This window comes from Pipistrellus hanaki (genome assembly GCF_964339955.1).
Source record: "Pipistrellus hanaki genome assembly, chromosome: 19".
NCBI lineage: Eukaryota > Metazoa > Chordata > Mammalia > Chiroptera > Vespertilionidae > Pipistrellus > Pipistrellus hanaki.
This window is the reverse complement of record NC_140521.1, coordinates 10006452-10019005: the sequence shown is the minus strand read 5'-3', so window position 1 is coordinate 10019005 and position 12554 is coordinate 10006452. Positions and strand designations below refer to the sequence as shown.

General features: G+C 63.2%; 1 protein-coding gene across 3 annotated transcripts in view; it reads left to right on the top strand.

Moving 5' to 3' along the window:
* The window catches only part of GNB1L (G protein subunit beta 1 like), a 52649-nt gene that overhangs the window by 24959 nt on the left and 15136 nt on the right, over positions 1 to 12554 (top strand). For 2 of the 3 annotated variants that reach the window (XR_014793450.1, XM_084867290.1), the window contains exons 4-7: positions 244 to 369; positions 2428 to 2590; positions 7045 to 7143; positions 9825 to 10040. Coding sequence is in view for 2 of the 3 variants with exons in the window: in XM_084867290.1 (XP_084723416.1) it covers positions 244 to 369; positions 2428 to 2590; positions 7045 to 7143; positions 9825 to 10040 (604 nt within the window). In the remaining variant the exon portion in view is untranslated. The remainder of the gene's footprint in view (positions 1 to 243; positions 370 to 2427; positions 2591 to 7044; positions 7144 to 9824; positions 10041 to 12554) is intronic. The other variant, XM_084867291.1, reaches the window with a different exon arrangement.

Genomic DNA, 12554 nt, shown 5'->3' with positions numbered 1-12554 from the left:
CTGTCAGCGGCAGCCCTCCCACCCTCTGCGGGGAGGCAGGCTCTGCCTACGGGGCCCTCAGAGGCCCCCGTGGAGGAAGGGCATGTGCCCCTTTAGCCTGAGGGCGTGTTCAGAGCTGGCACCTAATCTAAAGGCTCAGGCAGCTGGAACCCCGGTCCACCCGACTGGCCCTGGGGAGCGGGCGGGCCACGGCCACCTCCTCCCACACCTCCTCCCGACCCTGCCCTGCCCTCGTCTGGACAGGTCCCTGAGCGGGCTGGTGCACATCTGGAGCCTGCAGACGCGGAGGGCCATCGCCACGCTGGATGGGCACGGGGGTCAGTGTGTGATCTGGCTGCAGACTCTGCCCCAGGGGCCCCAGCTCCTCAGGTAGGTCTCCGTGGCAGTCCCAAAGGAGCCGGGCGGGGCAGCTTCCCCTAGCCACTCAGGCTGCCCCACCCCCAGGGGCAGGATAGGGCGTGACCCCTGCTCTCAGCCCATCCTGAGGCAGAGCGTTTGGGGGTGCTGGGTGCTGTCCCGCTGTGCTCACTGAGAGGGGCCGAATGAACGCAGAGGACGGCTCTGTCCGTAGCCCCATCGCCGGCGGCTGAGCAGAGCCCGCCTGGCCTGCTGCAGCTCCCAGCGGTGGGAGCTGGGGTCCCTGGCCAGGCTGGCCCCGATGTCACCGCCCACACTTGGTACAACGGGCCCTCACAGTCTCCGACTTTCCCTGAATAGAGTAGGTGTCTTGTCTGAATACCCCACTGAGGCACTTGTTCCAGGAGCTGCCATTTCTAAATGCTCCTGCAGAATTTCCCGCTGAGGTGTAGGCCCTCTGGGCCTCCTGCTCTCTGGGGCCCAGGCACCTTGGCTGTCTTCCGGGGACCCCTGGCAGAGAGGGGACCTGACGCCTTGCTCTGAGGCTTCAGGCCACGGAGACCTGGGCCAGCGCGGTGCGGGGTGGACAGCTCCCGGTGTAGCCTGTGAGGATGGCACCCCTCCTTCCGGTCCCAATGGCCCTGCGGCAGCCCCCCTCCAGGCAGGGCCTGCGGTGAGGAGGCCCGCGGCGCAGACCCTGCAGCCGCTTGGAATGAGCAGGTGCGTTTACGTTGCACTAGAGGCTGTGCGCCCAGCTGTGTTTGCAAGTCAAGTCCCTCCCAAGTGGCTCTTGAGGGCGGAGAGTGAGCTTTCATGTCGAGGAGAGTCTGGAGGACGGAAAGCGGGGAGGCCCAGGCCCACACCAGCCTGTGCAAGGAGCTCCCGGGACACACCTGTGCGGCTGTGTTTCCCGCCTCTCACTGTGAGGTGAAGCACACTCACCGGAGAGCGCGGAGAACAAGTTTGCAGACTGCTGCGCGGTCCCAGAGCGGCCACCTGTGTAAGCGGCCCAGCAGGACGCGGACTCTGCAGCCCGCTCCCTGCCTGTCCCCGGAGGCAGCCCCTCCCGCCTCACTTGTGTTTGCCACCGGCACGCGCATCTCCAGAAGGCAAAGGCTCGTTCTGTCTATTTCTTGTTGTTGTTATTGTTCTTTACTTAAGAAAGTGGGGTCCCCCAGAGCAGCTTCCTGTGCATCTGACGTTTGCACTCAGCTCTGTCTTTGCGGGATCCCCCTCGGTGCTTCTCCGGGGGGTGTCGCCTGGATGTGTGCACCCCGGTGACTTCTGTCCTGCTGTGGCTGGAGGTCTGAGTTGTCCACCTGCTGCAGATATGATGGAGGAAGGCTCTCAGCCAGGCCTCCGGGGGATCCTGCACCCACGGATAGAACGTTCGAGCACGCTGGGCTGCCTGGGAGCACCAGGCTGCACTGGTCCCGGTGCAGCAAGTGCCCCGCCCCCATGCCACCCGGGCCAAGGAGCTCTGGGTGTGGCTGTCCCCGTGCAGATCATCTGGGGTGATGGGCGTCGGGCCAGGACAGAGTGTACGCGGCGGCGTTAGCAATTAGGTGGCGGGCGAAGGAGGCGTGGGAGGCCTTCCCGCCGTTCTCACAACTGTCCTGTGCGTTCGACACAAATTCAGAATAAAAAGCTCCTTAAAAACAGGCCGGTCCTTGCTTACAGCCTGGCTGCCGTCTTGACCGTGAGTCAGATGCCCCTCCGTGTGTGAGCATGTCTCTCCTGCATTAGGCTCTGGCTCGTCCTTGTGTGAAGGTCACTGCCACGTCCGGCTCCCTCACAGCCCAGCAGAGCCCAGGGTCAGCCCGCTCCTTAAGAGAGCCGCGTGATCCTCAGTCCCCCTGACGCTCAGGCGTGAACAGCGGCCTGGACACAGACTCCTGTGGACGCCAGGGCTCCCCAGCCGATGATCCGGCGGCAGCCGGGGTCCCCTCCGGCAGGGCCCCGCCGGCCTTCCGCCTCCGGTCGGCCCCAGCACGCCGGCATCTGTCCAGGCGGGGCGTGCAGGCGGTTCACCCGGGAGGCTCACGGCCGGTCTCTCCTTGGTTTTGGCAGTCAGGGCCGAGACCTGAAGCTGTGCCTGTGGGACCTGGCGGAGGGCAGGAACGCCGTGGTGGACTCCGTGGGCCTGGAGAGCGTGGGCTTCTGCAGGGGCTCCATCCTGGCCCGGGGTCAGCAGCGCTGGATGCTGGCTGTGCCCGGGAGAGGCAGCGACGAGGTGAGCGCCAGCCTGCCCAGCCCTGTTCACGAGTCACCCGAGACTCGTTTTCCCTACGTGGGCATGGGCGTGGGCATGGGCAATTGGGTTGCAGGAGCACTGCTCTCCACAGGACCCGGTGAGCTGTGGGAGGTCTGGGTCTGACTGCTGGGTGCCTCGGGATGGGCCTTCCTCTGGGCACCTGGGAGATGTTCCTGGTGGCGACAGTCAGGAAGGAGGCCCACAGGGTGACTCTGGGAGGACCAGGCACCCAGCGCGCTGCAGAGGGACGCGTGGCAAGGCCTGAGGCGTTCAGGGGAACTGGGGAGGCCACCCAGACAGGTCCTCAGAGGACTTAGGAACAGGCTCGTGTGCGGGGAAGTCCCCAGCAGACCAGCAGGAGGTAGTGGAAGGCAGACCAAGGCCTTGGTGAAGTTGCCGTGGGCCTGGGAGCCAGGGCAGCAGGGGAGGGGCAGCTTTTTGAGGAGCAGAACCGGACCCTGGTGTGAGAGGCCTCGGGTAGGGTTGGGCCTGGCGGGCAGGGCTGGCACTGGGTGGTGACTGCAGTGCAGAGGGACAGCGGCGATCAGGGGAGTGTCAGAGGGTGGGGCTGGAGGGTGGGGTCGGTATGACAGAGCCTAGAGGTCACTGTCAGATGGCGCTCATGCCAGAGCAGCCAGCGGTGGTTGGCGGTGGCAAGGACTGCACAGCGGTGTCCACAGCCGGGGGACAGAGCAGGCAGAGTCCCCCCCGGGAAGCAGCGCCCAGCACGTGGGGCAGAGAGCAGGAAGCCTGGAAGGGGAGGAGGGCGTGGCTGTGAGGGAGCTGAAGGGAAATGGGGGGGATTGGCTGGAGGAGAGGTGGGGTCCCGCCTGGGTGGGGTGGGCCAGGGGAGGGAGCGGGAGCCCCTGCCTGCCGCCCACTCCTGTGTTCTCCCCAGGAGTCTGCCCGCTGGCAGCGCCGGGCAGGGACCTGCGGCCTGTGCACACGGGAGGCTTGGCCCCCGCCCAAGAGGAGCCGTTTGTCTGCAAGCAGGTTCAATTCATAAATAACGAGATAGGAACAGGCATTTATTTGTTCATGATGGCATTTAAATCACCAATTAGGAGCTACATGCACTTTTCTTGCCAATTTGCCAAAAACCTGTTAAAGGTTTTATTAATGTGAACGGAGAGAGGTGTGTTTCCTTCGGGAGGGCAGGAGCCGGGCAGCCAGCCTTCCCCCTGCCTGCACACACAGAGCCAGCCGGCCCAGGGCCGAGCCAGCTCCCACCGGGGCCGGTGCTGTGGGCTGGCTTCCACCTCGGCCGCCCCGGGACTTCTGGCTGCTCTCGTCCCTCCTCCTGCCCTCACCCTCCACCCCCCACCCTCCTCTCCCAGGCCTGGTCCCTAAGACCACTCATGCCTTCTGCTCGAGGCTGTTTTAACCCACCTCCTGGCTCCCAGCTCTGGCAGCATCTGTGTTTTTCAGGAGCAGCCAGTCCTGGGATCTCGCGCATCCTGGGAAAACGGTTCTTTTCCATGTTCCCACCTGGAATCTGCCTGGACGAGGCCCTGGAAAAGCATCGCTGGCCTGCGCCCAGACAGTGCCGGGAGAGGACGAGCTCCTGCCCCCCTGGGCCGTCTGGGTGGCCACGCTTGCTCAAACCAACATTTTTCCTTCTGGAAACAAAAGTTGCGGTCGAGTGCCAGATGGAAAGCACTCCGGCGCCTGCAGGAGGCTCTGGGCACAGGCCACCGGGCTGCCCTGGTCCTGGGGCCACGGCTCCTTGCTCTCCTTCCCCCACGCTCCCTCCCACGGCACCCGGCTCAGTCTCAGGGCTGCCACGTCCCCCCCTGAGCCCCTCCTGCCCCTCCTGACCCGAGCAGACTTGCTGTGTGACTCCTGAGCCTGAGCCCAAAGACCAGGATGGGCCACTCCCCACTGACTATGGGCCTGTGTGCCAGGCCATCCAAGGTGTGGCCTGTGCATACCATGTACAGCGACATCTGCTTCCTCCGACATCCCTCTCCTTGTGGCTTCTCCTCTCCCTCCAGCCACTTAGCATCTTTTTATTTTTATTTATTTATTTTTATTGATTTTTAACAGAGAGGAAGAGAGAGGGATAGAGAGTTAGAAACATCGATGAGACAGAATCATCGATCTGCTGCCTCCTGCACCCCCCCCCGCTGGTACATGCCCCTGACTGGAATCAGCTGGTACACACCCCCCGCTGGTACATGCCCCTGACGCACCCAAGGTACATGCCCCTGACTGGAATCGAACCTGGGACCTTCCAGTCCGCAGGCCGACGCTCTATCCACTGAGCCAAACCCGTTTTTGGCTGCCACTCAGCATCTTGAAACCAGCCTGTCCTCCTGATATGGTGACAAAAGGAACAAACCTCATTTTAAGAAATCTGAGTAATTCAGGAAATAGAACCGTGCACGGAGTAGGAAGTCACGTGTCCTGCCCCCAGCAGCGCGGTCAGTGTCTCTCCAGGCCACCCCTCACCTCGCAGTGCGGCCGGCTCACCGGGGCACTAAAGCAGCAAAGGGGGCCCTGCCATCCGGCCACAGCCTGCTGCTTTGCACTGTATGGTGTTGGGGTGCACAAGGCGTGGGGACTGAGCGGAGCATCTCTCTCCGCCCTGGGGGAGCCATCCTGGCCGGGCGCTCTGCTGCCTCTGCTGCCGGGGAGGAGTCTGTCCCTGAGTTGGTATCACTCACCCAAGAGCCCTCTCTCCTTTTCTGTGTGTGTGTTTTTTAATTTTTTATTTCTGGCTCACACCTGTTGCCACTGGGTCTTGGCTGTCGCACATCACTTTTCTTTTCTTTTTCTAAATATATTTTATTGATTTTTTTACAGAGAGGAAGAGAGAGGAATAGAGAGTTAGAAACATCAGTGAGAGAGAATCATCGACCAGCTGCCTCCTGCACACTCCCCACTGGGGATGTGCCCGCACCCAAGGTACATGCCCTTGACCGGAATCGAACCTGGGAGCCCTCAGTCCGCAGGCTGATGCTCTATCCACTGAGCCAAACCGGTTTCGGCTACCTCATCTTTCTTACATTTCTTTTCATTTTGCTGGAACTTCTCCTCCGGCATCTGGGCTGCTCCAGGGTTCGTTTTCTGGCCGGCCTTTATTTCATGGCCGTGACACAGTTCACGTCACTTCTGTTCTTCTCTGTCTCCTTCGTGGGCAGCGCGGGCCGTTGTCTGCATGTGTGAGTGTGTGTGTGCGTGTTCACACTGGCAGGGGCCCCTGGACTCACCCTTCCTACCGGTGCTGGGGCCGGGGTGCTTTGCAGGCTTCCGTTGAGATCCCTGCCCAGAGCACACCCACAGCCCCAGCTTGTGGACGTGCCGCCCGAGCACAGAGGCAGGCATGGGGCGCACTGCAGGGCCTCGAAGCTGAGAGACCAGGCCACCAGCACACACACATGTGGCAGAACTGGAACTCAGACCCGGGACTTAACTCTGGGGCTCGGGCCCTTCTCCTGTGTGTGTTAGCGGGAGCTCAGCCACGCTCGCACAGCTCGAGTTCACCCTGGTTCTCCCCGCTGGCGGTTCTGAGTTCTGGGCATCAGACCCTAGGCCAGCTGTCCCCTCAGCATTCTCGACTCCTCTGAACTCAGACCCCTGTCTGCAAACCAGAGCATACCTCCGTGTGGGCGGGGGGTGGCCTGCGGCTCCACAGTGGCCGCCCATGGTTGCTGTGGTGTTGGTGGAGCTGCTCTCACCAGCACATGGGGAGCTAAGGGCTGGCTGAACCCCTGCCTCTCATGGGGTCCCCTCTCCTCTTCTGAGCCCTGCAGGCAGGTGAGGGGGCTGAGGCAGGAGGGGTGCAGATGTCTGAGCGCCCAGTGCCAGTCTATCGGGCTCCAGCTCTGAGCCTGCTCCTTTGACTTCGGCTGTCCCCCGCCGACAACGGGGACCGAACCCGGCCCAACTCCGTGGACAGGCCCGAGTCTGGGCTGTCTGTGCGGGGCAGCGACGCACATCTGCCGGCCGAGGTGACACACATACCGCCACGACGCCCAGGGTCAAGGCACGGCCTTACACAGAGCTTCCCCTGGTGCACGTTGTGGTCATTTCCCAGGCGGGGTAGAGGGTCCCCAAGTGGCCCCTGGGCCAGTCTGTACCATTTAATACGCTGAGAGTGTGGAGTCACTCCCGTAGAACCCGCAGCAGGAGAGGGAAGCAGGCAGAGGCCGGGAGAGCGGGTGGAACTGGGGAGAGGCCGGTGGCTGCCCTGGGCAGAACGCTACTCACGGCCGCCAGGGAATGACGCCACGCACGCCGTCTCCCGAGGCGCGTACGGAGCCCTCGAGCCCACGAGCCTGTGCGGCCTAATTAGGCTGGGCTCCCAGGTTCCTGCGGGGAGCAGACAGAAACCCGCAGCCGTCTTAGCTAATCGCCTTAAAAGTCTCTTGTTTGTATAGAACAGACTGGACTTGGCGCCGGCCCAAATCAACTTGTTTTCTTACTGTCAGATTCAGATTCTGGAGATGCCATCCAAGACGTCAGTGTGCACCCTGAAGCCAGAGGCAGATGCCAAGCCAGGCATGCCCATGTGCCTGGAGCTGTGGCAGGTAAGGCCCAGTGCACGCCAGCCACGCCCTGCCAGCCACGCCCGCCGGGCCGTGAATCATGCCCCATCCAGGATTCGGTTTGTCGTCAAACCGACAGGGCAGTTAGCCCCTCGGGAGACCTGCGCACACCGCTTCCACCACCGCCTCCATCCCCGCAGCCCCCGTGCTTCGAGGGATGCTCCTGCCCACTGCCACGGGGCTTCTGCTGGCCCCTGCAGGCTGGGCGGCGGGAAGGGGGCACCCCCTGCCAGTGCAGGGAGGGGGCACAGCCGGGTCAGCTGAGCTGGCCGCCTCCCAGGAAGGACTCCCCTTTTCTCTCCCCACCCCGTTCCCCTCTCCTGGACCCGCCCACCTTCACAGGAGGCCCTGACTTTCCTTGATGCACAGCCCCCCCAAAGGTCAGAGGTCAACACTGGCTCCCCGTAAGCATGCCCATGCCTTGGGCCACTGTGTGTGGCACAGCAAAGCAAATGGGTGGCGTGTTCGCTTAGAAGGCCTCCTGGAGGCGTCTCGGCCGTGGCAGAGACCGCGGGAAGCAGGTCCCTGAGCAGTGTCCACCTCGGGAGCGCTGCTCAGGCCGTTTCTCAGCTCTTTGCAGTCCGCCAGCACCTTGGGAGGGCCGCCCCGTGCCCATCCAGGATCGGGAGCTGGCGGTTCCTGCCAGGCGCCTCAGTGCCTGTTGGAACTCTTCCTGAGAGGCAGACGGATGGGCTCAGGCCGCGTGCAGAGGATTGCATGGCCGATGGGAGTCAGGGGAACAGGCCCGAGCCATTGGCCCCTCTCAGGACCGGGAAGGTTCCCTGGCCTTTCTAGCCGCTGGTTTCCTCCTGGAGTTCCTTAACCAGTGACTTTCCAGCTGGAAGTCCGGATCCCGGGCGAGGAGGTGAGCGAGGCTCTGAGGCCCGCTCGGACGGGTGGCACAGCTCCTGGCGCCAGCAGGTTCTCGGCAGACGCTGGTGGGAATGCCCCGAGGCCGCGGTGCTGGGGGCGGGCGTGGTGCGGCGCTCACAGCCCCGGGCAGGGCGGCAGGGGCCACATCCGCTCACACTCCACTCCCTGGAAGTGCTGTCATTGCGTAATCGTGTAAAAATTCCAGCAGAAAAATGTGTAGAAACGGGATGTACAAACTTGTTAAGGTAATTAATATAGTTGACAGAAGGACAAATCACGTTTTTGTTAGTTGATATGGATCCAACACAAAAGCAAACTCTCTGTTAATCTTAAATGTCCCCTTTTTTTTCTCTCCAAACACGGAGGCCCAGGCTCCAGTTTATTAGGCCTGAAGTGGCCTTTTTTTTTTTTTCTGAAGTTTTAAGATGCACTCTCGTTTTATCCCTCAAGGAGGCTGACCTGCGTTGTCATGGTGATTATCACATAAAATGTCAGAATCAGAGTCAAGCCTCATGCAGAGTTACTCACACCCCCTTCAGAGCAATGGGCCCCACCCGAGCCGGGGGCTCCCCACAGGGCCTGCCTGCCTGCTGGGGTCCTCACAGTCACTTCAGGCCCTCACTCCATGGAGGTCAGCTTGGCGCTGTGGGTGTGGTCACCAAAAGCCTATGGCCACTGGAGCACTGTCCCACCCGCAGTCTGTCACTGGGGGGGCCCGCAGGACCCTGCATGCTGGGAAAGCAGCTGGAGTGGCCTGCAGTCAGGTGGGGAGTAGAGGCTGGAGCTCAGCATGTGGCCCCCTTGGCAGCTGCTGGGTGAGGCCCTGCTCTGGCTGCCCTGTCCGTCGTCCGTAGTCCTGAACTAGTGGAGCTGTTCGCAACCCAGAGGCACAGGTGGCCCAGGAGGCAGTCTCGCTGACCAGCCCCCCTTTCTCACCGATCACCATCGGGGCTGAAGGCCAGGCCGGGTCAGAGCTGGAGGGGACGTGCTCAGTGATTTCTCACACTCCAGTGGGGCCATCCCCAGGCCATTGGGGGGGGGGGGGGGACTGCTGAGACAAGTGAAGAGATAAAGCATGGGACAGAGGAGTCCCGGAAGCAACCTGGGCACCTGTCCTGGAGGCACTTCCTGTTGGTAGTGTCTGGGGACCGGGCACCGCGCCTGGTGCGGCCACTCTCGGTGCCAGGGTGACTCGGAGCCCTGCCGTGCTCTCTGGAGTCGACACAGAGGCGAGATGAACGAGGCGTCTGCCCAGGGCGCGGGCCCTCTGACCTGTGCCCTCATTTATCACAATAGCTCAGCGCCGCGGCGGCTCACCCAGCCCCGGGACGGGGGGAGGGGGGGGGCTTCCGCAGCGACGTTGACAAAGCCCAGAAAGTCCATTTTTCATTGACAAAGAGCTCGCGATTTTCTCTGGCTGGTGGTTGTAGACAGGTGACCAGCCCCGCCAACAGGCGGTGGGGAGTCTCAGGCCCGCGGGAAGGGGGGACCCGGGCAGGACCCGGGCTGGCAAGCAGCGGCACCGCAGTGTTAGGTGGGGGCGTGCTAAGCTCCGTACCCTCCCGTCCCAGTCCCCGGGGTGCCCCAACCCCAGCCCGCACGGGTCCTGCACCAATGGCATCATCCGCGGGGGGAGGGGGTGCGGAGCCTCCGCACTGTCACTGCCGAGTGAGGACCCTGGGAAGCAGCTCCTCAGCGGGCAGCAGGGGGGACAGCCCGTTTCCAGAGCCCCCGGTCCCCAGAACGCACCGGGACCCCTCGGGAGCTGACCGCCGTTCTGTTCCCCGCAGACGGACTCCAGCCCCCGCCCGCGCCTCCTGGCCGGCTACGAGGACGGATCGGTGGCCCTGTGGGATGTCTCCGAGCGGAAGGTGTGCAGCCGGATCGCCTGCCACACGGAGCCCGTCATGGGCCTTGACTTTGACTCCCAGAAGGCCCGGGGCGTCTCGGGCTCCGCGGAGAAGGCGCTGGCTGTCTGGAGCCTGGATGAGCAGCAGGCCCTGCAGGTCAGTGCGCCAGACCCGAGGTGCCATTTATCCTGCTCTGCACTAACAGTCTGATAGGCTGAAACAATATTTAGGCATGAAGAGGAGTTGTTGCAGATCGCCGGCTAATTAATCACTCCGAGGCGGGGTGCAGGCGGGCCTGTCTGTGGGGCCGGCGCAGGAAGGAGGGGGCGTGGGCGTCCGTGAACCGTTCACATGGTTTGGGTTTCCCTCGGACCTCGGGTTAATAGCAGTCACGTCTTGTCCATCTAGAGAAAAGGCATGGAGAGTCCAGGAGTAAGGACGCCAGCCCATTTGCAAAAACTCAGAGGAATTCGGTCAGCAAGGAACTGATTAATCAAAAAACAAAAACAGCCCGATGTGGAGAAATCCACGGAGTCACGCCCAGGTGGTGGTCTGCAAGCCGGCCCCAGGGAGGCCGCGCCTCACGGGCAGCGGGGAAGGGCTGTGAGGCCTCAGGGTGGAGAGGGGAGTTGCTGAAAGCCAACCCCCTAACGTCCCAGGAGCCCTCATAACGTCCCAGTGGGCCTTTCCAGCCAGCCCGCCCCGCAGAGCACCTGGGAGCCACGTCTGGGCCGTGCCGGGCGCTCCACACGGGGTGGCCTACCCTGCTTGCTCAGCCCCGTTTGGGATGGAGGGGTGGCGTTTGGGGGCAGGAGTCCTCCTCCCCAGGCCTCACTCTGGTGCAGGTCCCAGGAGCTACAGGTCAAGGGGGAGGAGACGTGCCGGGTGTGTCCTGTACCTTCCGGCCCCCAGAGGGTCACCTAGGTGCACACCGGCTTCTGGGGGTGAGCGAGGAGCCCCATCAGCCAGGGCGTCTTGGACTTGACCGTAGCCAGCAAGTAGAAGCTTCTCAGAAGGGCAAGCTCTGGGACCCAGGTCTGGGGGGAGCAGGACTCTAGGTGGCGGCAGTGGCAGCAGCAGCCCAGCCCCTGGCCTCACTGGGCCTTCACCACTGGAGTGCTGGAGAGCGGGTCCGGGGCTGTCTCTGCAAGGCTGTGGTCCGGGCTTCCCGCCGGAGACGGAGGGCAGACAAGAGGCGTCTCTCGGGGCCCCTCTGCAGGTGGGAGCCTTGCCCAGCAGCCTGCCAAGCCTGCTCCATGCTCACCCAGACCGGACCCCCCCAGCCAGGGGAAGAGGCACCCTCCGGCACATGGGATGGAGGGGGCATGGGCCCCAGGTGAGAATCGGAACACACTGTGGCATCCAGCAGGCATCACCACACTCTGGCTGTAACCTGGGGGTGTGACACGGTCACCAGGTCCCCCCCAGAGGAACAGAGCGAGGACAGCCAGGACAGGAGGGGGTGTCCAGGAGAGCAGTGACGTAAAGGTCTGAGGATAGACACTGAGGTCAGGCAGAGTGAGACTGGGAGGTGCCGCCCCACGTTACAGCTGAGGGGCCCCTGGCACCCCAACAAGAACAGTCTTTCTGGAGAACCAAGGTTAGAGCCAGAGCAGGCGGTGGCGGCAGCAGGGTAAGGCCATGCCAGCTGCCCAGGTGTGAGGCTGCCCCGGACTCTACAGGTGGGACCTGAGGGTCTGCCTCGAGCTCTGTGGGTCCGGAGGAGCAGCGGTCAGAGCCCAGCACGACCGGACAAGGAGGGGGTCACATGTCATGTTTGGGGACAGGGCACATGTTCATACTTCTTTGGCATCACTCTTCCCAACGTCCAACCATCCCTCCATCCTTCTGTCATCCCAGGGAGCCACAAGGCCCTGAAGGAAGGGGGTCAGACAGGCCTCCCAGTGGGGCCAGGCCAGGCAGCGGGGGCTGAGCTTCGAGTGCCTTCATCCCGGAGGAGGGCCCCCGTGGACCTGCCAGGGGTGGGAGTGAAGGTCATAGCGGTGGCGGCCATCTTTAGAAGGGAGCGGAGCCACATCTCCACGCGCTGGGTCCTCAGCAGTGGAGTCAGCCTTGCTGAGGCCTGAGTCCTCCTGGCTCCATGGGCAGCAGGGTGCTCCCTCACTCCCTCCCCTCCGGCTCCTCGAGCCTCGTAGAGACCCACTCCCTGTGGAGTCCCGTGCTCCACCCCACTGCGCCTTGAACTTGGTCCAAGAGCCCAAGACTCGGGCAGCTTCCCTGAGGCCCCTGCCCAGGCTGCGGCGCCCCCGGGTCCCGGGTCCCGGGAACGGGCCCTCCTGGCTCCGACCTGCCTGGTCTCTCCTGGCTCCCTCGAGAAACAGCTGCTGGAACTTAAGACTTAAATTTATGGGGCACGTTGCAGTCCAGAGATGAACTTTTACCGTACCGATGAATTGAAAAGTTAAAGCAGAGGGCATTGTTAATGAATTGGAAAGTTCTAGCAGACGGTGAGCAGGCTCTGCATGACGGCTGTGGCTGGCGTGGTGGCGGTGCCTGGGCCGGGGCCCCGCTCAGCTGGGGAGGGCCCCTCCCGCTGAGCACGCCACCTCACCCGGGGACAACTGGGCACCGTCTTCAAAGCTAGTTGGGGCCGGAGGCTTTCGGGCCGTGCAGCGCAGGCCTCTGAGGAGGAGGCATCCGGGGGCCCCC